General features: G+C 39.6%; 1 protein-coding gene across 3 annotated transcripts in view; it reads right to left on the bottom strand.

Annotated features, from left to right (window-relative positions):
* Positions 1-27,714, bottom strand: part of mettl8 (methyltransferase 8, methylcytidine) — a 52,507-nt gene that overhangs the window by 15,666 nt on the left and 9,127 nt on the right. For all 3 annotated transcript variants that reach the window (XM_067987476.1, XM_067987475.1, XM_067987477.1), the window contains exons 4-7: positions 21,834-22,252; positions 18,533-18,582; positions 11,638-11,698; positions 10,948-11,087 (exon numbers count right to left, since the gene is read on the bottom strand). In XM_067987476.1, coding sequence (XP_067843577.1) covers positions 10,948-11,087; positions 11,638-11,698; positions 18,533-18,582; positions 21,834-22,252 — 670 coding nt within the window. The remainder of the gene's footprint in view (positions 1-10,947; positions 11,088-11,637; positions 11,699-18,532; positions 18,583-21,833; positions 22,253-27,714) is intronic.

Genomic DNA, 27,714 nt, shown 5'->3' with positions numbered 1-27,714 from the left:
ATCAGCTGAGAGAGGACGGTAGGTGGTAATCAGCAAGAGGTTTCCTTGCCCGTGTTTGACCTGATGCCATGAGATTTCATGGGGTCCAGTGTCAATGTTGAGGACTCCCAGGGCCACTCCCTCCTGACTGTATATCACTGTACCACCACCTCTGGTGGGTCTGTCCTGCCAGTGGGACAGGACATGCCCAGGGATGGTGATGGAAGAGTCTGGGACCTTGGCTGAAAGGTATGATTCTGTAAGTATGGCTATGTCAGGCTGTTGCTTGACTAGTCTGTGGGACAGCTCTCCCAATTTTGGCACAAGTCCCCAGATGTTCGTGAGGAGGACTTTGCAGGGTTGACTGGGCTTGGTTTGCCGTTGTCGTGTCCGGTGCCTAGTGGTCCGATGCCGGGTGGTCCGTCCGGTTTTATTCTTATTATGATTTTTCGTAGCGAGATTTTTACAACTGAGTGACTTGCTAGGCCATTTCAGAGGGCAATTAAGAATCAACCACATTGCTGTGGGTCTGGAGTCACATTTAGGCCAGACCGGGTAAGGACGGCAGGTTTCCTTCCCTGAAGGACATTAGTGAACCAGATGGTTTTTTACGACAATCTGGTAGTTTCATGGCCACCATTACTGATACCAGTATTTTAATTCCAGATTTTTATTTAATTAATTGAATTTAATTAATTGAATGTAAATTCGCCAGCTGCCGTGACGGGATTTGAACTCATGACTCCGGATTACTAGTCCAGTAACATAACCACTATGCTACCATAGGTGTTGTGGGGGCTGAGAGCATTGGGAGTGGTATGTCAGGGATTTATGAGAAATGGGAGGTACATGTTGGGAGTAGGGAAGCATTGGGGAAAGAGATGCATCAATGATGAGGAGGTGGTGTTGTGGGGTCTTGGGGGGATTGGATGGTGGGGGTCAAGAATGTGGGAGAAGTGGGAATGGTTACACGTTGCGGAAGCGTAGGGGAAGGGGTGCGAAGCTCTGGGATGAATGGGGATATGGGTCTTGGGATCCAGTGGAATGGGGAAGAGAGTCAGGGATGGGTTGTGATAATGATCGGTGGGGTTTGGTATTTTTGAGGCGGTGAAAGGAGAACTTAGGATGTAAGTCTTCATGAATTCCCTGAACCCCCACAAGTTTTACAATAGACCTTTTCCCAGTACTGAGCTGGAAGCCTGTTTTAGCTAAATAAAATCCTAAGTGCTCTTACACTGTAGTTGCCAACCTTGCATCAGCAACAACACTATAAATGCACTAAGAACTTTAAATAACTAAAACACAGCTCCACATATTTTCTATATGTACAAATGTAAAACATACAGATCAATTATTCATCGGTAAAATTGTTAATATAGGAAGAAATCCGAGCCAAAAAATTATCAGGCATTCAAGAGGAAGATTCAAGAGGTGCAGAGTAAATATGTTCCCACAAAGAAAAAGGGTGGGGCTGCCAAATCTAGAGCCCCCTGGATGTCAAGGAGCATACAGGGTAAGATAAGGCACAAAAGGAAAGCTTATACCAGACACCGAGAACTCAATACTACAGAAAGCCTGGAGGAGTATAAAAAGTGCAGGGGTGAAACTAAAAAGGAAACTCGGAAAGCAAAGAGAGGGCATGAAAAAATATGGGCAAGTAAAACCAAGGAAAATCCAAAGATGTTTTATAAATACATTAAGATCAAGAGGATAACTAAGGAATGAGTAGGGCCAGAAAGGAGGCGGAAGATGTTGGTATGGTTCTAAAATACTTTGCGTCTGTCTTCACGAAAGAGAGGGACGATGCAGGCACTGTAGTTAAGGAGGAGGGGAGTGAAATATTGGATGGGATAAACTTAGTGAGAGAGAAAGTATTAAGGGGATTAGCATCTTTGAAAGTAGATAAATCACCAGGGCTGGATGAAATGTATCCCCGGCTGTTAAAAGAAGCAAGGGAGGAAATAGCGGAGGCTCTGACCATCATTTTCCAATCCTCACTGGGTTGGAGGACTGCTAATGTTGTACCATTGTTTAAAAAAGGAGCGAGTGATAGGCCGAGTAATTACAGGCCAGTCAGTCTAACCTCGGTGGTGGGCAAATTATTGGAATCAATTCTGAGGGACAGGATAAACCGGCACTTAGAAAGGCACGGAGTAATCAAGGACAGTCAGCATGGATTTGTTCAGGGAAGGTCGTGTCTGACTAACTTGATTGATTTTTTTTGAGGAGGTAACGAGGGTCGATGAGGGTAATGCATTTGATGTAGTCTACATGGATTTTAGTAAGACTTTTGACAAGGTCCCTCATGGCAGACTGGTCAAAAACGTACAAGCCCATGGGATCCAAGGGAGAGTGGCAAGTTGGATCCAAAATTGGCTAGGTGGCAGGACGCAAATGGTAACGGTCGATGGGTGTTTTTGTGACTGGAATGCTGTTTCCAGTGGGGTTCCGCAGGGCTCAGTACTAGGTCCCTTGCTTTTTGAGATATATATTAATGATTTGGACTTAAATGTAGGGGGCATGATTAAGGAGTTTGCAGATGATACAAAAATTGGCCGTGTAGTTGATAGTGGGGAGGAAAGCTGTCGACTGCAGGAAGATATCAATGGACTGGTCAGGTGGGCAGAAAAGTGGCAAATGGAATTCAATCCGGAGAAGTGTGAAGTAACGCATTTGGGGAGGGCAAACAAGGGATGGGAGTACACAGTAAATGGGAGGATACTGAAATGGAATCAATTCTGAGGGACATTTTCCAATCCTCACTGGATTGGAGGACTGCTATGGACCGAGTGCTGGAAAGTGGGATTAGGCTGGGTGGCTCATTTTTGGCCGGCGCGGACACGATGGGCTGAATGGCCTCCTTCTGTGCCGTAAATTTTCTATGATTCTAATAACAAGCAATTGTAATCAGTGTCAATGTTCACCACAAAACCTGCTACCAGCAGCAACAGCAGAGACCAGATGGAATAAGACAACCAAACAAATGTTACAAAAATAGAAACATGGGAATGATATAATCTCATTTCGAGGTTCAGATGACAGTGATAAATTTCTCAAGGTTCTCTCTCACAATTTATATCACTTGAACCCTCAGTGAGATTTACAATCTTGTGGTTATTTCCAGGAATCCATATTCTCTACAGCATATCATCTCTTATAATTCTACCCATATAATTCTGTTTTCAAACTGCAAAATAAATTTCCTCACTGCAATCTCTTTTGAATCATATTATTCTGTCGTGACGATAAACATCACACTACCCCCTCACATGGGTTGAAATTGTGCGTTATAAGCAAAAATGCTGATTTTTGATTTGAAGGCGGCTGTGTTTGTATGGAACCCTCAGTAATGGGCCAAATTAGTAATATTATTCTCAGTTGCGCATTGTTTCCTTGAATTTTACAAAGTTCCATGCAGCAAACACATCTTTAAAAATGCTGCACAAGTCCTTTCCAGCTGTTAAGACTCCTTAGAGGTTAAAACATGCAAATTCTGACCCTGCTGCAGTGCAGTGGGCATTTTTTGCATTGAATGAAATGCAAGATTCTCTGATGATGCCCTCCATCTTTTTATATAGAGACAAAAGGACATATTTGGGGAGCTAATGCAACCCACAGCTCTCCAATGGAGAATACAACCATGGCATATACATAACGGTTATAGTGAATGCAGTGTCTGCAATCCAACACACTTGGAGAGAAGTGCAAAAGAAAATGCATGACCTGAAGTACAAATGTAGGCAATCTTAATCAAGGACAATTGCCCTTATATGGCATAATGGTCTTGTAGAAAAATGAATTTTGCCTAGATTGCCTGAACTGGAATTTTTAATCTTATAATATTGGTATAATTCTAGATTCAACATTTTTCCTACAATAAGCCAGCAGCCTGGCATTAGTCTCAATAACTGTGATTTGATGGAATCACAACTGTGATTTAGAATCATAGAAAGGTTACAGCATGGAAGGAGGCCATTTGGCCCATCGAGTCCACGCCGGCTCTATGCAAGAGCAATCCAGCTAGTCCCACTTCCCCGCCCTATCCCCGTAGCCCTGCAAATTTTTTCCTTTCATGTACTTATCCAGTTCCCTTCTGAAGGCCATGGTTGAATCTGCCTCCACCACCCCCTCAGGCAGTGCATTCCAGATCCTAACCACTCGCTATGTAAAAAAGTTTTTCCTCATGTCACCTTTGGTTCTTTTGCCAATCACCTTAAATCTATGTCCGCTGGTTCTTAACCCTTCCACCAATGGGAATGGTTTCTCTCTATCTACTCTGTCTAGATGTGGAGATGCCGGTGATGGACTGGGGTTGACAATTGTAAACAATTTTACAACACCAAGTTATAGTCCAGCAATTTTATTTTAAATTCACAAGCTTTCGGAGGCTTCCCCCTTCGTCAGGTGAACGATGTGAAATTCGAGGATTTCATTTCACATCGTTCACCTGACGAAGGGGGAAGCCTCCGAAAGCTTGTGAATTTAAAATAAAATTGCTGGACTATAACTTGGTGTTGTAAAATTGTTTACAATACTCTGTCTAGACCCTTCATGATGTTGAATACCTCTATCAAAATCTCCTTGCAACTGTCTCTGTTCCAAGGAGAACAACCCCAGCTTCTCCAGTCTATCCACGTAACTTAAGTCCCTCATCCCTGGAATCATTCTAGTAAATCTCTTCTGCACCCTCTCTAAGGCCTTCACATCTTTCCTAAAGTGTGGTGCCCAGAACTGGACACAATACTCCAGTTGTGGCCGAACCAGTGTTTTATAAAGATTCATCATGACTTCCATACTTTTGTACTCTATGCCTCTATTTATAAAGCCCAGGATCCCGAATGCTTTTTTAACCGCCCTGCCACCTTCAATGATTTGTGCACATATACCCCCCCAGATCGCTCTGTTCCTGTACCTCTTTTAGAATTGTGCCCTCTTGTTTATATTGCCTCTCCTCGTTCTTCCTACCAAAATGTATCACTTCGCATTTTTCTGCATTAAATTTCATCTGCCACTTGTCCGCCCATTCCACCAGCCTGTCTATATCCTCTTGAAGTCTATCACTATCCTCCTCACTGTTTACCACCTTCCAAGTTTTGTGTCAGCTGCAAATTTTGAAATTGTGCCCTGTACACCCAAGTCCAAGTCATTAATATATAGCAAGAAAAGCAGTGGTCCCAGCACCGACCCCTGGGGAACACCACTGTACACCTCCCTCAGGTCCGAGAAACAAAAGTTCACCACTACTCTCTGTTTCCTGTCCCTTAGCCAATTTGATTTGAATTAGCTATTCTGTAGGAGGATTGTTATATACAATTTCAAACACTATGTGCCATTGAGAGATGACTCTTTGTGACACCTGAAGCTCCCAGTGTCATTCCATTCCCTTTGCACTCCAGGCGACTTAGCGAAGGCAGACAATCGGGAGCCTCTTACTCACACATGAAAAAGGCAAGGATTCACCTCAGGGTAGTAACTGTGATTGACAGCTGGTGGACCGAGCTCCCATCTCAGCGACTTAAAAGGGGGAGGGGGCAGCGAGAGTCGACAAAGGAACTCTGTGTCTCTCAGATACAGAGGGTGATCTGTGTTCTCACAACAGCAGCATGAAGCTGTGTATGTTTCAAAAGTCTGGTCCAGCTTTTCTTCTAAAGCTTAGCTGCAGAAGTTGAACCAATTTTCGAAGAGTTAATAAGTTGCATCTTTATTTTTTTCCTGAACTGAGGAGCGCAGCAAAATCAATTGCTCTTTTTGTGAAAAATGCATTCTGTTCATTCATGTATTTTATGGAAATAAACTAGTTGATGGTTTGAAGCTGTTTCATCTTCGTAAAGTGCTTTCCAGTCTGCCTTCCATAAAAGAGATGCACTTGCAATACATCATTAGCTAGTGTATGGAATAAGGGTTCTCTGTTATGATCTTTGGGTTATGCTATCATTTATCATTGGGCAGAAAAGGGTGCATTCGATCACAGGGGAGGTGAAGTCCACTTACTGAGTGACAAGTGATAGTGAATAAGAACATAAGAAATAGGAGCAGGAGTAGGCCATACGACCCCTCGAGCCTGCTCCGCAATTCAATAAGATCTTGGCTGATCTTTGATCTCAACTCCACTTTCCTGCTTGATCCCCATATCCCTTGATTCCCGTAGAATCCAAAAATCTATTCATCTCAGTCTTGAATATATTCAACAACTGAGCATCCACAGTCCTCTGGGGTAGAGCATTTCAAATATTCACGACTCTGAGTGAAGAAATTCCTCCTCATCTCAGTCCAAAATGTCTGACCCCCTTATCCTGAGAATATGTCCCCTCGTTCTAGACTCTCAGCCAGGGGAAACATCCTCTTGGCATCTAACCTGTCAAGCCCTCTTAGAATCTTACATGTTTCAATGAGATCACCTCTCATTCTTCTAAACTCCAGAGAGTATAGGCCCATTCTACTCAATCTTTCCTCATAGGATAAACCTCTCATCCCAGGAATCAATCCAGTGAACCTTTGCTGCACCGCCTCCAAGGCAAGTATATCCTTCCTTAGGTAAGGAGACCAAAACTGCACACAAGTGTGGTCTCACCAAAGCCCTGTACAATTGTAGCAAGACTTCCTTACTCTTGTACTCCAAACCCCTTGCAATAAAGGCCAACATACCATTTGTCTTCCCAATTGCTTGCTGTACCTGCATGTTAACTTTCTGTGTTTCGTGAACATGGACACCCAAATCTCTCTGAACACCAACATTTAATAATTTCTCGCCATTTAAAAAATATTCAGTTTTTCTATTTTTCCTACCAAAGTGAATAACCTCACATTTCCTCACATTGTACTCCATCTGCCACCTTCTTGCCTACTCACTTAACCTGTTGATATCCCTTTGCAGACTCTTTGTGTCCTCTTCACAGCTTACTTTTCCACCTAGCTTTGTATCACCAGCAAACTTGGATACATTACACTCAGTCCCTTCATCTAAGTCATTAATATAGCTTGTTAATAGCTGAGGCCCAAGCAGCGATCCATGTGGCACCCCACTAGTTACAACCTGCCAGCCCAAAAATGACCCGTTTATCCCTACTCTCTGTTTTCTGTCCATTAACCAATCCTTAATCCTTGCTAATATATTACCCCCCGTCCCATGGGCCCTAATCTTGTATGACAAACTCTTATGTGGCACCTTATCAAATGTCTTTTGAAAATCCAAATATACTACATCCACTGGTTCCCCTTTATCTACCCTGCTAGTTATAACCTCAAAAAACTCTAATAGATTTGTCAAACACAATTTCCCCTTCATAAAACCTAATCATGTTGTGATGTTCTAAGCGCCCTGTTACAATATCCTTATTAACAGATTCTAGCATTTTCCCTACTACTGATGTCAGGGAGAGAAGAAGTGTGAAAGAATATCTTTGCACAAAAATTTAAATGCTGAAACATTCTTTGTGGGTTTGTAAATTAAGTACCCTGTACATGAATTTATATCACAAATTACGAACATACAAAAATGACCGGCAGGAAAAGACTATCTGGTCCATCAAGCCTGCTCTACATAGTCGCAACGCAGCCATGTAATCTCCCGGGAAAGGCAAAAACCCATGGCCAATTGGGGGACAAAATCTGGAAAATTCCTCTCCGACCCTCTTAGGCTACTGAAATAGTTCAGGAGACCATATTAACTGTAGTTATATTACCTGGTATTTCACTAATCTTTTGTAAGACGTGACCTCTGCTTCAACTAGGAACTGGCCCAGCTCTCTTTTGAAGGTATGCAGAGAGTCAGCACTCACCGCACGAGGCGGCAACTTGTTCCATTGATCTACTATCTAAGAAGAACTGCCTAACATTTAACCTAGCCCTACCCTTGTGTAACTTATACGTATGACCCCTGGTCTTCCCCAATCTATCAAATTGAAATAATCTATCAGTAGGAACACAATCTAGCGCTTTAACTATTTTACAGACCTCTATTAAATCACCCCAAAGTCTACGCATCTCTTAAGTGAATAGACCCAGCCTATTCAGCTTATTTGAGTAATTAAGGTTGTTTAAGCTGGGAATAATTCTTGTGGCCCTCCTCTGAACTTTTTCCACAGCCTCTATATCATCTACCATATGAAGGGACCAAAACTGGCTGCCGTATTCTAAATATGGTCTAACCAAAGTCTTGTACAAGGACAAAATAGTGGGCTTTGTTTTATATTGAATAGTCCTGTTAATACAACCTAATACACTATTTACTTTGGCTACAGCTTCCTCCAATGCAAGAGTAATAGCTCATTCAAATAGCACTGCAGCAGCCACAATGATACTAATCACACCTTTTTGTTATACCAGGTTTACTATATAGTGAACTCCCTGCACTGTTTGTTTTTAACTTCAAAGGGTAAGCTGACATTTAATAAAATGATGCAACAGGCAATTGGAAGCAGAGCACCCAGATGTGCATGGTGGCAGTGTTTGAAGAGGGAATGGTTGATGAAATAGGCCAGAACCCCCAATGGTTGCGAGTGAAGAAGTGAAGAAGAAATGCAATCAGAATTTCATGGCTCGTGCTCCAGACAACACCACATTCTGATTTTTACAATAGCGATACCTTTAACATGGCTTGTAAAGTAACTGCAGAACACCAATGCAGGCAACAAGTGCTGTCAATCTTATTGTCTAATGGGTAACATCAACTTCTTTTTGCAGAAATGGCAGAAGAAGGGGAGTTGGAGGCAGGGCTATCCTGCAAGCAAGAGTTCATTATGCATCCAATATCACTATCAAATCAAGAAAGCATCAACCAGAGACCCTCACTGAGGATGACTGAGACAGTGATCAACAAGAGAGATTACAGGGTGATGCATACAGCAGGGATGAGGAAGGGGCAAGATGGAACTGAAGAAAGCAACTACTCTATAGGATCATGTTTCCTGCTCTATTCATAGTCCATGCTGCAAAAGCTATAGCAGCTCCTCTTATGCCACCTAATATTTAACTTGAAGCATGAAAAAAAGACAAAGCAAAAGATTTACAAAATATGGAGAACCTTAATGAGCTTAAGTGGCTATGAAAAGCCTATCAAATTTTTCATCATTTATTAATTTCAATATGGAATTTCTGGAGAGGCAGCAGAAACACCAGAAAGGTTAAACACACTCCCCCAAAAAAAATTGATCAGTACCTACACCGTGTATAATTCAAACCCCAAAGTCTTTAATTAATGCAATTTCACTGCTATTTTTAAACTGTCATTAACGTACTTCATTTTTTGAGAACATAGTACACATTACAAAATACTTATATGGTAGCATAAAGCTTTACTTAATCAGAGGCTTCAGACAATAGATGAGAGCTTGCTCGTGACTTCTGACAGCATGTGAACCCCTCAATTACTTTCCCAATCACCCATAATTTGATACACTGCACCTGGTTTGATATTTGTTATTTTATCTGCTTTCACCTTGGCCAGTCGGAATAAAGTTGTGATTTTCTGTATGTGCAAATAGTTATAAAAACACAAACTAAATCTGACTTTATAGATATTCTCATTTTTTCAAAATTGAGTTTAGACTGAATAAAAATACAATGCAATTTATTCCACTTATTGTCATTACTTTTTTTTCCCAAATCACTATTTTAATAGACTTCCATTCATTTAATAAAATCTTATGCAGCTACATTCTGCATATGGTCTTTTTTTAAAATCACAATCAAACCACACATATGCGCATTACCATGTGTTTGCACGTCCCTATAAATGAATATTAAAATCTCACTATCATAGCAAAAAGGGGAGACTTAATTTTCCAAAACAATATAACTGAAGAATAGTTCATCTTGAGAACTGCATCATAATCAGACTGAAACATGTTAAATGGCAGGTCACACCTATTGTCGCTTTCTGACTATTCAAATGAAGATGACAATAAGAAGAAACCAGTAACTATTGGTGCATTAACTGCAGAAAATGAACATAAATAGTGAGACTGTTATTGTGCTGCTGACATACATTTATAAACCAGAAGGAGCCTCTGGCAGACAAAGGGTTTGTAACTATAGCAAGAGATTTTCTGGGTGTGATAACTGCCTTCTTAAATTTTTCTTCTTCCTGACCATTGCTACCAGCATGAGCAATTGCTCTACAGTGACCAGATAAAAGCAATCTTTTAAATGAAAGAGGCAAGTCTACTACTAGGATCTAACCATGTGGTATGGAAAAATCACTGATTAATTTGAAATCCAATAGCACCTTTAGATAGATACCATACTCAAAGCACAGAAGTGAATGCCGTGTAAATTTAATGCCAGGAATGACATTTACATTGGATTGATTACTAAGGTTTTCAATTTTAAAAGCCATTTCTTAGCACCTTTAATTGACCTTTGTGATCTCATTGGTTTTATTATATTGATAAAGTATTATTTATTATACTTCTATATTTGATTTCTGGTTATGGAAAAAGATAAATACTGCAATTTTACTACGGATGGCCACGTAGTATGAGTTGCAGGTTCCCTCAAAAATCTACAGAAAGTGATGCATAAAAATAGCACTCAGATTTATTATGCTAAAAATGGTTTTGGTAATAAAACATCCTCCAATGCCAAGGCTTTGTTCTCATTCTGGCTTTTGTCCAAGTCACATAATCATTATTTCAATTGCTGTCACATGTCATCCTATATAACATACACCACAATCATTACCTTTTCATGCTTTGTTGGAAAAATATTTAAAGCTATCTTCATGGGCTCTGTACCAGATTGCAAACAAATGTGCAAATGTATGACGGATTAAGAAAAATTAAAAAGCTATTTATTTTAAGATATTTTTCCGAAGTATTCTCTACTTTTTTAAACAAATATTTGTTGTGAAATGAAATTAACTTCTAAAGTGTGATGTAGCATACAGGCTCCTACCTAGTTTTGAAATGAAATAAACTCAAATAATAAATGAGCTGAAGACATTTGTCATGGCCCTTCACCTTTACCTACCTCGCTGGGTGAATAGAAGAAAGCACAAATACGAGAAGAATGACATCAATACTTTCATCTGGAAACGGGTAGGTGCCTACTTCATCACACAGATCATGAACAAAGGCATAACATTGGGATGCATTGTACGAAGGGTGAGACTACAAAGTAATGAAGAATAAGAGCGAGAAAGAATCATAGAATCATAGAAAGGTTACAGCACGGAAGGAGGCCATTCGGCCCATCGAGTCCGCGCCAGCTCTATGCAAGAGCAATCCAGCTAGTCCCACTCCCCCACCCTAGCGTATGGCTATAACAGTTAATTAGTCAGATTTAATTGCTTGTTATGTATATAGTCTATATTTCATTACCAAAATTTAGATACTGCAATTAGAATCCATAGGAACATATAATGCAAACAAATTGTGCCTTTTGTACGACTCCAAACGTACAAATTAACTTCATCCATGTTTCATTTATTTTACACTTTCACATCTTTTTCCCTTTTTAAAATCATTACAAATCATGTTGATTTACTAAATTTTAAGAATCAATCAATATCATTCATCTATAACCATGGCCCAAATAATGTTGGTCTAAAATTCCAGTTTATTTGACTAGCTATAATTATTATTGATATGTAAAAACAAATTAGTAAATTTAAGCAGTTTAAATAAAAGGAAATGAAGAAAAACAAAATCAGATGTATACCTTCACCAGGTCCACTGCACGTGCGGAGAAATCACAGCAATAAAGGAACGTACTGGGATCGCTGCAGTGAACAGAGAGAACAGCATCAAATCTTTAATTTTCCTTGAACATTATTCTGCACTGTTTTCACCTAAACGCTGAAAGATCTCAATCTTTTTTTAAATTTAAGGTATACTCATCAAGCCAATGAACATCTGAGAAAATAATGCAAAGTATAGTTTTAAAAGGCATAAAATTCCAGGTCACCATGAAGTTAGTGTGATGAATTTGCATCCACAATTCCCTACATGGCCTGTTACTGATGGCAATTGTGTCATTGTGGGAGTTACCAAGTGAGGGCCATGGAAGAAGAGTCACTCAGAGTGGCTGGCCAGACAGCAACTTAGGTAAAGATTATTCACCTGTCCGCTTAGCAGGGGATAATAGTTACCCTAAAGATATCAGTGAGAAGGGAAGGAAGGAGCAAAAAAAAAAATTGTATATTGGCTGGTCAGGTACAAGAACAAGGAGTTGACGTAGGAGTAGCATTTCTGCTGGAGAGGGGGTACTAACTCATTTATGCAGTCTGCTCTATTAATCCCTTAACTAAATTCCCTGATGTAATGTTCAGATTTATTGCAATATACATGTCCTGATTTACTACATTAACTCATAAATATGCAGCATTAAAATCTGCTCAGTGACAAGTATACACAAACAAGGAAGCTTGGTTTATTCTTTTACATTTGAAGGCATGATCTCATTGCACAACAGCCCAGTGCTCAAGAAACAAATCACACATTATATTTTGTTAAAGTGAGGTATCCCCAGTTATTCTTCTTGTTGAACAAGGAGCAGACTTCATAAAAAAAATGAAATTCAATGAAATTCAATATACAGTAAAACCACTCCACTGTTTTGTACTACTTAATTTTTAATAAAATGTATCTTATTATTGTTTAAAGGTTATAATCCTCTGATTTAGGCCGAAACCTTTTCTCCTTAGCCATGAAAAGGTTCTTATAATGTGTACGTATTAAACACAAAATTATTTACAACCTTTTCTGAAATTCAGTGCTGTAAACAAACATGTTTACAATTGTCAACCCCAGTCCATCACCGGCATCTCCACATTGTAAACAAACATAAACATCAGAAGCTTTATGTTGAGGCCGCACATCATTCAGTAAAGGAAACTAAATAAGCACGACCTAATTGTAGATGTAAAACATGACCCAGGAGTGTTTTTTAAGACAGGTACATAAATTGGAAACTGGTACATAGATTGCAATTGTATAATTAAAATGTCAATACTCCCACCGTATGTCACAAACCAGAAAAGCAATTGATCTAATAGAAGCAGACAATAGTATATACTGACACATTCTCTAATATCCAGTCCTATTTCCATGCTTTACTTCCCTCAAAATCATCCATTTCAATATTGCTCCTATGCTCCCTAATGAATACGTTATATGTATATATAATTTTTAAAAATCAGTAACAAGGACTAATAGGGTCGTGCAGCTTGTAATGGGACCAATGCATTGCACCAGAGTGGAAGAATGCAGGTTCAGGCCCATGATTTTAGCCTGGAAAAACGAGTGGGTTGGGGGCGGGGCAGTATCTATAGCAAAAATCTAAATCCTGCCCCCAACCCGCCCATTTCTGGTTTTCACGGGGGCAGGACGAGGGGTGGGCGACCAACTCGCTCTCAGGAGGCGGGTCGGGCATTGAAAGCTTTTAAGGAGGCTGTGGATCTCCTTTCTAAAAGCTTTTTTGATTTGAGCCCCTGGGGGCTGGGATTCCCGGGCCTTCTCCTTCACACCACGTGAGAGGAGGCGAGAAGGCCTGAAACTGCAGTTAAGTGTCTTTGTAGTACAGCATGTGGGCCTGGAGGAGCAGGAGTGTCTCCGCCAGGCTCAACAAGTCTACCTGCAGCACCCCCCTCCACAATCTCCGACCCCCCCCAACAATCACCGCCCCCGCCCCCCTCCAAATCTAACGCTTATCTGATCACGTCCTCTTCTGCTCGTCTCCAGTCCGACAGAGCCAGCCTGTCAATCAGGCTGACCCGTCGGGCAGGAAACCAGTAATAAAGAAAATAAACAACATCCTTGCATCAAAACCCGTACTTCTGGGTTTCCCGCCACGAAGTCCACCAGTCCACCCCCCGCCCCCAGGCTAAAATCACGCCCAGGGTGCGGCATTTTGCCATAGGGAGGAAGTAAACATTCAGAAAGTAAAGCATTTTCCTGTCTTCACACACAGCAATTGACAGAAGTCTGGGAGTAAGGCACTGTCTGCTAGGGAATAGTTCTTAACATGTGGAAGGGAAATACAAAATAAATATTTATACATTCAACAACTAGAATATGCAAATGTTTTGTTACTCAATATTTTATTCCTAGTAATCCATCTTGAAAAATTCCATCTCTTGTTTAAATTCATCACATCTTCGCTTGTGGAAGCATCAGAGTTACTGTTCATCTGAAGATAATGAGGATTAGCAAGTATCAAAATGCACATGCTTCCCCCTTCAATCATTTTTTTTTACACCTTTCCCCGATCTTATGCAGTGCTGCTCTGGAGCTGGATGCTACAAAACATGGAACAGTAGAGGAAAACCTGTTCTCACCTCACACTTATCTATATTGAAATTCATTTATCAATTACGAGCCCATTCTTCACGTTTATTAATGTATTCTTGCATTTTGCCGCATTCTTCCTTTGTATATTAACTACAATTTGGTGTCGTCTGCTTATTTTGGAATTGTGTTTCCGATTCTCGAGTTCAAATTGTTAGTATAAATTGTGAACAACAGTGGTCCCGGCATCGATCCCTGTGGAACACCACTTCCCACCTTTTGTCAGTCGGAGTAGCTACCCTTAACCCTACTCTGTTTTCTAGCCAGCTTTCTATCCATTCTGCTACCTGTCCCCTGACTCCACATGCTTTGACCTTAGTCATGAGTCCACAATGCGGAACCTTATTGAAGGCCTTTTGAAAATCCAAATAGATTACATCTACGGCATTATCCTCGTCTACTCTTTCTGTTACTTCTTCAAAGAATTCAATAAAGTTGGTCACGCATGGCTTTCCCTTCCGAAATCCTGCTGACTATTTATTATATTTTCATTTTCTAGATGTTTTTCTATTGCATCTTTGAGTAAAGATTCCATTATCTTTCCTACCACCGACGTTAAGCTAACTGGTCGATAGTTCCCTGGACTTGATCAATTTCTCTTTTTAAATATAGTAATCACATTAACTGTCCGCCAGTCCTGGCACTATTCCCTTTTCTAATGAATTTATATATCTCTCATATATATATATATATATATATATATATATATATATGAAATAGTGTCGCTGCTCTCTCTTCCCTAACTTCTTTTCATATGTGCAGGTGCAATTCATCCGGGCCAGGAATTTTATCCCCTTTAAGTTTGATTAGTTTATCAGTTATCTCCCCCCTTTCTATCTTAGATGTTTTAATATTTTTTTTGATCTCTTCCTCTAACATCATGCCCACTATATTAGTCTCCCTGGTCAATACTGAGGCAAAATAATTATTCAATATTTCTGCCATTTCGCTGTCATTACCTGTGAGTTTATCTTTTGCATTCCTTAGTGGCACTATCCCTATGCTGATTTTTCTTTTGTTATTTATGTGTCTGTAGAATACTTTACTATTTCTTTTTATATTCCTTGATTATGTAATTTGGTAGTTCTTCTTTGCTTTCCTAATTGTTTTAATTACTTCTTTCCTAACCACTTCACATTCCCTTTTGTCATCCTCTCCTTTATTGTCTGTGTACTTTACATGAGTATGCCTTTTTCTTTAGTTTCAATTTTACCCTTTTCTCTTTATTCATCCATGGTCTTTCATTATTGGCTTGTTTTTTTTTTTAAGAGGAATATATTTCTCCTGAACTCCATTGATCACCGTTTTAAATATTTCCCAATGATGTTCTATCTCTGTCTATCAAAGTTTATTTCCAGTTTACCTTCACTAGTTCCATTCTCATACCCTCAAAATTAGCTTTTTCAAATCTATTATTTTGGTCTTTGTCTTACTTGTGTCTTTCTCAACCATTACTTTAAACCTCATTATGTTATGATCGCTATTGACTAGATGTTCCCCTACGTTTACTTCTCTTATCTGCGCTGGTGCATTTCCCAGCAGTGATTCCACTCTTGTTGGGCTTCTCACATACTGGGTAAGAAAGGAGTCCAGTACATACTGTAAAAACGTCATTCCCTTTTCCCTACCTCTTCCTGCCAGTTTATTTGGGGGTAGTTGAAATCTCCCATGATTATTATTCCATTTTTTTTTTTTTAAACTCATTTCAAAGATTTGCCTACATATTTCTTCCTCCCCTTCCCTTCCACTATTAGGTGGTCTGTAGAATACCCCTATTAACGGGATCGATCTCTTCTTCTCCTTTGTCTCAATCCATTTGGATTCGGTTTCTATCTTAATGTTACTTATGTCCCATTTTTGTACTGCCATAATGTTGTGTCTAATTAGTACAGCTACCCCACCCCCTTCCTTCCCTATCCTTTCTAAATATGTTATATCCTGCAATATTTAATTGCCAGTTCTGTTCTTTATGTAGCCATTTTCAGTTATCCGTAATACATCTGGCTCCTCGTTATGAATTATTGCCTCCAGTTCCCCTTTTGTTTCGGATGCTGTGCACATTGCTGTACAGGCAATTTAGTTTGTTTTTAATAATTGTTCCCCTCACTTTATTTTTAACAGTCATTTTGTACTTATGTTCTATAACTGTAATTATTCCCTGACCGTTTATGTTACCCTTATTCCTTACCTTAGTCTGACCTTTACTCTCAACTCTTATTTCTTTTATCTTCAGATTTTTGTTATTTTCACCAGAACCCTCCCTCATCTTACTAGTATAAAGTCCTATCCACAGCTCTATTTATCCTTTCTGCTAGGACACTGGTCCCAATCCGGTTTAAGAGGAGCCCATCCCAACGGTACAGTTCCTTCATGTCCCAGTATTGGTGCCAGTGTCCCATGAAATGGAACTCCTCCTTCCCACACCATTCTTTCAGCCACGCTTTCAACTTCCTGATCTGTCTATCCCTATGTCAATTAGCAATCCCGAGATTACCAACTGTGAGGTCCTGTTTCTTAATTTAGTTCCTAACTTCTAATATTTCCTTAGCAATACCTCCTCCCTTTTCTTCCTTATGTAATTGGTCCCAACATGGACCATGACAACTGGACCATCTATTTCCCTTTCCAAGTTCCTCTCCAGTTGTTCCAAGATATCCTTTATCTTTGCACCAGGTAGGCAACACACCCTCCTGGACTCTTGATCGCGACTGCAGGGGATGCTATCTATCCCCCTAATCATCACTTGTTTTGTGATGAGGTTTTGCTTTCTTTTTTGTACATTTCATCATCTAATAGTAAATGGGGATTCTAACTCGATTCTGCTATACATGATTTTTCCTATTTCTCTTTATGGGATTAAAAAATATATTTCTCGTGTTTTATCTTACTTCAAGGAGACAATGAACTTGAAGGTACTCGGAAGTAATTGTGACACTGGAGACGGGCAGCAGCAATTGGAATGCAGCATAAATTTGGAGCCTATCAGAGGTGAACATCCTGTAGCAAATTCACATTTTTTTGCAAATTTAAAATGCGATGGCTTGACTTACTTCTTGCTCCACTAGTAATACCTGTTTGAATTCCGCAGTCCTTGAGGTTCATGGGTTGTTTTTTGTGCTGCTATTCGTGGATTTAGGACTTATCCACCAACAACAGCATAGAGGACAAACCTCAAGGATGTGGAGTTCAAACAAGTAAAACCAGTGGAGCCAGAAGAAAGACACAGCCAACATCATGGGACAGAAAGCAAAATACTACAAATACTGAAAATCTGAAACAAGAACTGAAAATGCTGGAAACGCTCAGCAGGTAATGCAGCATCTGAGGAGAGAACAGGCAAGTTAACGTTTCAGGTGTGGACCCTTTGTGCGACAGCAGAATCTACCTTGGAGCAGGGGCAATTTTTAGCAGAGGGCTAGCAGTGAACAATTTCAGAGCGAGAGAGCAGCGAACAATATTCCCCACATTTTTTTCAATTGAGATATTTTCTTTCACCCCTGCCCTTTGCTTTTGCCTTTCAACCATTTTTCTATCCATGTGGTCACATTCCTCTTAATTCCATGTACCATTATCTTTGCCATAAGTCTCTTATGTAATACCTTATGAGATGCATTTTGAAATTCCATATAAACCACATCCACTGCATTTCCTTTATCTATCCTTTTTTTTGGTGTAATATTAGATTGATCAAGCATGAACTGTTTAGAAATCCACACTGACTTGGCCCCGATTAACTTATGTTTCTCCAACTGTTTAGTAATTTCATCCCGTATTATAAATTCTAGCAGTTTACCAGCAACTGAAGTAAGACTGACTGGCCTATAATTAGCATCATTTCCTTTTTTGAAGGGAGTGAGTTGGGAGGCAGAGGTTTTACTTGCCATCCTTCAGTCCTGTGGCACAATTTTCTTTCTCTGCCACAGAACGAACCGTGTAATGAATGGTACCAATTTGTCTTTTGTGAATGCAAGAATGAAGGAAAGCTAACACAAAAGTGGGTATATTCCAAATCATTTAACTGTGTTTCTTAAGTGTTCGACTGGGAATTGGAATAGTGATTTCCATACACTCATTTTTCTTTTGTTCCCTGTAATGTTAAGTACATTTTTCATAGATGAATGTTTTCATACATGAAGTTATAGCTAATCATTGTGAAATAATATTTGAACACCTGTTAATACAATACTTTGCATTGGCTTAATGTACTATTTTGATTAAAATCACATTGAATTCTATAATTTTATGTTTAAAGTCAATGCTTTACTTACCGAATTTCACCCAGGATAGGAAAAACACTGTTCCCAGCACCACATCCAACCTGATACCAAAATCAAGCAGAAATTTTCAGTTTGCACTAGCTTGTTTTAATTTTGTGCTTAACTATTAAAGCAAGGTACAAGTAGCACATGTACGATTGTGAAATAAATTTCAAACATTATGGCTCAGTGGGCATAGTCTGAATCATGCAAACTAAGGATTCAATCTGTGGTCCATGCTTCGGTAGCTGATTTCAGGTAGGGAGACAGAAGGGACAACAATTAGCTTCAGCACCTTTAGGCTAGGGAAGAGGATAAATTGGCCAGAAATCCCACTCTTGAATTCTATACGTGTGTGCATAACTGTACATTATATATGTTAGTGACCCTTGTTTGAAAGTGTGTGGATGCAGGGTGAGGACATGATTGGTTTTGGTAATCCACTGATGCTCAGACATGAAGAATAGCTAATCAGATAAAGCACTGGAGAGCTGCTGTAGCTTGTAGAATCATGTCAGTGCCTTCAGTAGAGCAGGAGAGAAAAGGTCAAACATTAATTTTAAAAAGTGTGGGCAAAAATGTTATTTATAAGATCAGAGATCAATTGATAAGAACATAGTTAAAATTGTTTAAATAAAAATAAATGTTTCTGCCTATTTAAACTAAAAAATGTGTACATACAATATATAAATTACAGTTTGATAGACCTGAGTGAATTCACACAGATGCATACTGTACTTGTGCACCTTAACTGAGGCTATCAAACTGGAGAGATACAATTAATTAAAGAGGCACAATTGTGTTTGACCAGGATTTTTGTTTTAAACAACAGCATATTAATCCAGAAAATATAACAAAAATGGATGTTTATTCCTTCTAACATATTATAAAGAATACTAAATGTCAAGACAAACTCACAGTACAATATGCTGTCAATATCCATGCTTATTATATGATTATTAAAAAAAACTATTTTCTAGTTCTCCATTAAAATTCAAGTACAGGAATTGCTGTCTGTGCACTCTTGATCAACAATGAAACTTCCTTGAAACATTAGTCCTTCTTGTTGATAGAGTAAAGTAAAAAGGCAATTGACTCCATTAATTGTATATTTTAATTGTTTAAGGAAGATAACAGAATAGTAGTTATTCTGGTCAGTAGATTATCAATTAATTGTGATTATCTTTTGTAAGGAAAATATCTCATTTGCAGTGCATTTTCACTGGATTAACAATTCTCATTCTTTGCCATTATTAGATGAGTGTAACTCAATTGTTCTTTCCATTGAATAAGATTGAATTTGGAAATCTTATTTACTCAATAAAATCTAAATATGAAACACATTAGATTCCTTAGTTAATGCAAATTAAACCATCACTTATGACAAGAGACCTTAAATATGCACTAGTTTGATCCACACCTTTTTAAAGAGCTTAAATTTTTACTCTTTTCCCACTAATTTTGGATGGAATTACTTGTGTTGACTTAAACAGGCTGCAAGTGGAATACCCAGTAATGCATCCAAAAAAACCTCATAAAATGTAGACTCTGCTAATGATATATCCAAAATGCATTAAATCGTGTCGCACATTAAGAATCAGTAATTTACAAAGAGTTCACCCTCGTATCGAAGGTTTGAAGGAAAAATGTTGCACCACTAGTTCAATGGAATTATAAACCACCAGGCATGAACCAAATACTTGTTTTATAATTATTAATAATCCTGAGGTAGAAAACAGCTACATAAACAAACAGTAATAAAATCAGAAAACCTCACTGACGACTGTCCATGAAAGTCAAATCTCAAACGTGGGCTTCTGGAACCCAGAATAGCTGTATTTATATTGAGATGGCTGTAAGTTACTCAGTTTCCATGAACGCTTCTCATTTCTCAATTACTTCCTATTTCAAATCTTGATTGTGCATGCTAAGTGTTTGCCCTCTCAATTCATACTGAACACCGTAACATTGGTACCTGCAGATAAAATAATTTAGTATCCAGCAAAGTATATAAATTGAAGCATATGCATGGAAGGGAATTCCTAACCAGAAGGAAGATAAGATAGAAAGTGGCAAGAAATGAATATGCTATAGTAATGAAATGATAAAAGAATGAATAATGAAAGCAAAAGAAGTAAAAAAAAAGGGAGGGGGAGAGAGAATGAAAGGAACACATACACAGTCCTATATACACAAATCAAAAAACAATACAGGAAACAAGAATAAAAATAAGTCAGAGTTGAAAGTACAAAGCAAGTTATGCAAACTAGTGTATCATAAATGAGCAGAGTTATTGTATGATATACAAACGGGCTTATTCACCAGCTATTATTGCAATGCCTTTGCAAATACCCTACCCTTTAGTTTTCAATTGTGGTGTACAGCCATAACTTTATATTTAAGTAAATTATTTTGGTCAACTGTTGTGTTATTTATTTACATGGTTGCCTTGTGCATTTTGTCCCTCCAGCAGATGTGACAATGTTATCTAATGTTATTTTGTGGCAGCACTGAGAACAACTGTACACTGTATTACCACGGAATCAAACCTGAAACTTTGCTGGTCTGAATGGCTTAAAAGTTATGCATTTATTCATCAAACCAATGAAGACTTTTTAAAAAATAAAATGTTCTTAATTTTGCTCTTCCTTTGTGCCAACCCTATACCAGTGCAACTCTGCAACTAACTGGTAGGAAGTTCAATAAAGAAGCTAGGGGGATTTTAACTCCCTTCCTGTAAGAAGCACCAAACTTCTGCTTAGCACCCCTTCATAACAGCATGGCCGATATTGAGAAATCATCACATGGAATGGAAGAACAGAAGATCACTTTGCAATTCTGTAGCAGAAGGCAATGTCATCACTCCTTATTGGCCAAGTTCTGCTAGCTCTAAACCAGGCTGCTAGGTGGACTTTAAGGTCACACAAAAGCAAGGCCTAACACACAGAAATACAGATCACATCAGTATATAACTCCGGGCACCAACTTCAAAACATTTTGCCTTCCTATTTTAAGAAGAAAGTGAATTGGTAACAGTGAGTTTAGTGGAAGGGAGGGCAGAGAAAGGTGAGGGAAGTTATTTGCAAATTGACAGCTTGAGAGCGGGGTCTCAGAGTCGTGAAAATGTGTTGCTATAGTTGTTCTGAGAATACTGTATACTGCAATGGTATATTTTTTCAGGAAATTATTTTTTGAAATTCGTGTATTAAACAGAATGTTACATAAACTTACTGAACATGGCTGAAAATGCAGATATTGGCAATATATGTACAATAGATTCTTAATAGCCTATTTTAACCTGTTTCGCAGATACCTCAAAAATTCTGAAGGTGAAATCAATGCCAGGAAAATATCCTGGATTCTTGTGTCTGTCTGTCCTGTTCCAGTCTTGTTTTTTACGTTCAGAATCTGTGCCATTATTTGTTCTCTTTGTTCCTTCTACAGAGTTTGTTTTCTGTATAGTTTCAGAACATTTTTGTTTAGCACGTGTCCTGTCAAAACCATCCAACTTTGCTTGTTCTGGACTTGTAGAATACTGTGTTTGCAAGGAAATGCAAGAACTAAGCATGGAAATACTTGTTGGTTCTTTGATCACTTCATTCCAACTGAGTGTTCTGTCTGGGAGGAGTTCAGGAAACTCTAGGAACAACCACCTGCGATCTTTGAAGAATTTGTTCTGATGAGCTCTGTAGAATTCATCCCAGTAGTTACTGGCACCCTTCTCATATTTGACTGCAGCAACAAATTGTAGAAAAACAGAAAAAGAAAACAAAGTTAATCTATTAAAGCCATGTCTACATCATGACGATTGGTTTGAAACTGAAATCACAAAACTAGTGGATCTATATGGATCTGTAACATGGTAAATGAAAGGGCGGGGAAATGGGACTAGCTGGACTGCTCTTGCATAGAGCCAGCGCGGACTCGATGGGCCGAATGGCCTCCTTCCGTGCTGTAACCTTTCTTTGATTCTACGATAAAGCTTAACCCAAAAAAAAACAAAGCATTAATGGTGGAATATATACTTTCAAAAAGCCTAAAAGACAGTTTTTAAAAAACCCATTAGATTGCAAAAGTTACCTTTTTTCAGGTAGGAGTACAACCCAAGGTATAAACTTGCACCTATCTACAATAGGAGTAAAAGTGTTTTTTCTGTTATTATCTACACCTCTATTTTAAGTATGTTTTGCAACCAAATGACTTCAATACATACGACCGTACATTACCATTTCATGCAGAGATACGGCATTTGTGGATCCAAGGAAAAAGAAACAAACGTTACAGCAGAAATTTCATATCCATGCAGAATTATGCCTATGACTGGATATTTAATTCAAAAGAGAGGGTCTGCACTGCCAAAGTAAATTGTTTCAGGACATACACAAACCATGATCCCACCAAAATTTCTGGTGTACGTAATGTAATTGAGCAGGTCTGTTTGGAAATTCACTAAAAAGGAAATATTTACTCACCAAAAATGCCAATTCTGCTGACACTTTTGACATTATATAAATATGTCGCTTTTAGTTTTTTTTTGAATGTACAAAATATTGTTTTCTTCTCTGTTGTAAGAATTGGATTGTATAAGAAATTATTTCAACATAAACTGATTCCTTTAAACATATGCAAGATAATCTCTGCATGCATTTAATGTGATTATTCTATCTGATAAATTTGCTCCAAAATATTTCTGTAAGTCTGGTCTTCTGCATTGTAGTTATCAAGAAAAGAAAAAGTTAAGTACAGCACTCCTGTACTACATGAGAATGAAAATTTGGTGTTTGTTATTCAAAAATTGGCAATGTTTTTATTATGAAAATCCAAACATAGTTTCTGGTACAAAAGTACCAAATGTGTATGTGGAGATAGAGGGATGGCATCAAACACTGGACTGATCTCTCCTAATCAGTGAGCAGCGAGTCATTCAGGTGAGGATCATCCCAGGTTTGATTCCTGGTCTGTGCTGAATTATCTGGGGGGAAATTTTAACCTCCAAGACCAGGTGGGTTGGGAGCAGGTGGGTAGTGAAGAATCGCTGATTTTTGTACATAAGAACTAGGAGCAGGTGTAGACCATCCGGCCCCTTGAGCCTGCTCCACTGTTCAACAAGATCATGGCTGATTTTCTACCTCAATGCTATTTTCCTGCACTATCCCCATATCCCTTGGTGCCTTTAATATCTAGAAATCTATTGATCTCTGTTTTGCAGGTACTCAATGACTGAGCCTCCACAGCCCTCTGGGGTAGAGAATTCCAAAGATTCACCACCCTCAGTGAAGAAATTTCTCCTCATCTCAGTCCTAAATGTCCTATTCCTTATTCTGAGACTGTGACCCCTGGTTCTAGACTCCCCAGCCAGGGGAAACATCCTCCCTGCATCTACCCTGTCGATACCTGTAAGAATTTTGTATGTTTCAATGAGATCACCTCTCATTTTTCTAAACTTTAGAGAATACAGGCCCAGTCTACTCAATCTCTCCTCATACGACAATCCCGCCATTCCAGGAATCAGTCTGGTGAACCTTCATTGCACTCCCTCTATGGCAAGTATATACTTTCTTAGGCAAGGAGACCAAAATTGTACACAATACTCCAGGTGCGGTCTCATCAAGGCCCTATATAATTGCAATAAGACATCTTTACTCCTGTACTCAAATCCTCTTGTAATAAAGGCCACTAGCCTTCCTAATTGTTTGCTGCACCTGCATGTTAGCTTTCAGTGACTCATGTACAAGGACACTCAGGTTCCTTTGAACATCAACATTTCCCAATCTCTCAACATTTAAAAAATACTCTGCATTTCTGTTTTTCCTACCAAAGTGGATAACTTCACATTTTTCCAAGTTATATTCCATCTGCCATGTTCTTGCTCATTCACTTAGCCTGTCTATATCCCCTTGAAGCCTCTTTGCATCCTCCTCACAACTCACATTCCCACCTAGTTTTGTGTCATCAGCAAACTTGGAAATATTACATTTGGTCCCCTCATCCAAATCATTGATATAGATTGTGAATAGCTGGGGCCCAAGCACCAATCCCTGTGGTACCCCACTAGTCACAGTCTGCCAACCTGAAAAAGACCCATTTATTCCTACTCTCTGTTTTCTGTCTGTTAACCAATTCTCAATCCATGCCAGTATATTACCCCCAATTCCACGTCACCGCAACCCGGCTCCAACGCGCCCACATCCGTATTTAACTCAAGTGCGTTTAAATACGTGCGTGCAGCCGAAACCCGGAAGTCGCGTACCCAATTACTGCTGGCGGGCAGATCATTAACAGGGCAATTTACCTACTTGAGATACTCGAGGTAGGTATTTTTGAATTGATTCTGAAACAGATACGAATTTTACTTCTTCAGTGAAACGGAGGCGAGATTCATGCCGAAGTTGATTTGGCCCTTTAAACCTGTGATTGACACGTCTCAATAAAAGCTCTGGTATTGCAGCTGGTCTCTCAGTTCTCTCAAGCAAACGTTTGGCTGAGAGTTCTTGTGTTGAGACTGAGAGTTCTTGTGTTGAGACATCTTCAGCAAAACTTTGGAGCCTCTCAAACTGACAAGATCAGGATGGGGCAGCGCAATGGATGTATTCCAGAGGACATCAGAGGAGGAGAAAAATGACCACCCACGGCAGCCATGTCGTGCTGTATTGGTATCTGCAGGTGCACAAGAGAGAGGTGGGAAACAAGGACGTAGAGAAAAGGAGAGAAGGGAGCAACAGAGGGGTTGAGATCGTAGGAGGCACTATCCACGTGAGACAGTATTCAGGCAGAGGCTGAGCTTCCTGGACCTCTCTGAGGAGCAGTGCCTACGCAGGCTCATTGAGTCAGCAGATGGTCGCAGACATCTGCAGTCTCCTTGAGGAAGAACTGCTCCCCGCTGGACCTGGTGGTCATACATTGCCCGTCGCAGTAAAAGCCACCATTGCCCTCAATTTCTTTGCCTCTAGGTGCCGTCGTGACATCTCCAGGGTGTGTCAATTGTCTGCACATAAGTGTATAAGGCAGGTGACGGATGGGCTGTTTGCCAGGGCGTCCGATTACGTGAACTTCCCCCACAACATCAGTCAGAATGGGCGGGCAGTGGATTCCATCTCTCTGGCTGGCTTCCCAAGGGTGCAGGGCACAATTGATAGCACTCACGTGGCAATCTGAGGACCACCACATGAGCTATGAGTCTTCATAAACCAGAAGGGCTATCACTCCATCAACGTATAGCTGGTGTGCGACCACAAGAAACGATTTCTACAGGTGTGCAACAGATTCCCTGGCAGTTGTCATGATGCGTTCATTTTGGGCCAGTCCAACATTCCAGACCTCTTCCGAACAGGAGTCAGACTTAAGGGCTGGCTTGCTGGAGACAAGGAATACCACTTCAATTTTGGCTAATGACACCTGTGTGGAACCCCACCAATGAGGCACAAAAGCAAAACAACCAGAGCCACATGACCACCAGGTGTGTCAATGAGCAAGCCATAGACATGTTGAAGATGTGCTTCAGGTGCCTGGATAAGTCTGAAGGCGCCCTTCAGCACCCGCCAGTGAACGGAGTCCAGAATAAATGTGGTGTACTGCGTCCCGCACAACAGAGAGGTTTACAGGTGAAGGAGGACTAAGGCGCTCGTCAATCATCCTTTGTTGACAAAAACATTGAAGATGAGGAAGAGGAAGATGAGGAAGAAGATGAGGAGGACGAGGAGGAGAGGAAATTACACCTTCAGCAGTGATTGCAATATGCTCAATTGGAAGAACAACAAATTTCTGCTTTGCAGGAAGGAAGACTTTTGATAAGTAGGTGACCTGTTGAGGGAAGAGGGTGTGCGAAGCTATATAACAGAGTGTACCTTAATTTCCAAAGGGTGTTGATAAAGTATTGCGCAAGAGACTCTCTTACAAGCTATTATCAATGCCGTGACATGGATGTGGGTTAGTATCTGGCTGAATGGAAGGAAGCAAAGGATAGTTTTAAGGGGACCCTTCGATGGGTCCTGTCAGCCACTTAGTTGGGTTGTCACCTAGTGATTCACAAGTGAGCACGAGCAGACGGTGGCAGGGGCAGCTGTGAAGAGTCCACGTCGGAGGGCGCACTCCTCTCCAAGCTCTGCTCAGCTGCACATGGATGCTGAACCCTGGGGGCCATTGTTGAGAATGATTGAGGTACAGCTGCACCTTTGGGAGGTACTGGAAAATGTGCCACGCACAATCCCCGCAATAGCGGAGGGGGAGGACAAAATTGGTGAGAAAAAAAGATAGGCTATCCAGCAAACTACATCAAGTAGCAAGCAGTATCAACAAGTAAAACAGCCATGATATTGTTACTTTTGTCAGATAGAAAAATCATTTTCAGGTTAAGTTATTGTATTATGTTATAAATCATGTTATACACATAATCCTGGTTCAGTTATTTATAAAGTTATTTGTGGTAATCCACACATTTTATATATAGAATTATACCTTTCAGTGAATGGAACAGGATATAATTTTCAAATATATCTACTAATAAGTAACCAATTATATACTGGATTTTTAAAACCACATATCATAAACTTGAATGTTTTTGAAAATTATACTGTTCCACTGAAAGTTATACCTCTGTATATAAAATGCATAGATTAACACACATACATTACAATGATTGTAAACCAAGATTATAAATACATTTCATTTACAATACAATGCAAGTTATTGCGTTATTATTTTTCCCTCATACATCCAAGGTAACAGGACCAAATCCTTAATAGAAATTTGCAGTGGCCACGTGTATGGGTTCTCTGAACCTTCTCCAGCTCAGAGGGGAATCTGCCATGATATCTAACAGCTTTCACTTACTACCTAAGGATGACAGTTGTATCACTTGCATCCTGTATTCCAAGTTAGAGAAATTGCACGTTTCCTTCATACCAAGGTCTTAAATTATTAGAATGTTAGAATGCTGTCTACAATGATGCTGTCTACGACTTTACCGATTGTAGTGGGGGGGGGGGGGGGGGAAAGAGAGGTCAAATGAGGGGAAATTTAGAAATCTAATGAGAAAAATCAAAGCAACAGAGCAGTGTAATGATTTGGGTAAAGAAAAGCAGAGTGTGGGAGAAAGGGACAGAGAGTTTACCAATAATAGAGCATCAACAAGTAAGGTCAAAGCAGGAAAAAAATGGTAAAATGTCAAAATTAAAGACTCTTTATCTGAATGCACG

This window comes from Heptranchias perlo, chromosome 7 (genome assembly GCF_035084215.1).
Source record: "Heptranchias perlo isolate sHepPer1 chromosome 7, sHepPer1.hap1, whole genome shotgun sequence".
NCBI lineage: Eukaryota > Metazoa > Chordata > Chondrichthyes > Hexanchiformes > Hexanchidae > Heptranchias > Heptranchias perlo.
The sequence above is the reverse complement of the archived record's forward strand: the minus strand, read 5'-3'. Positions and strand labels throughout refer to the sequence as shown.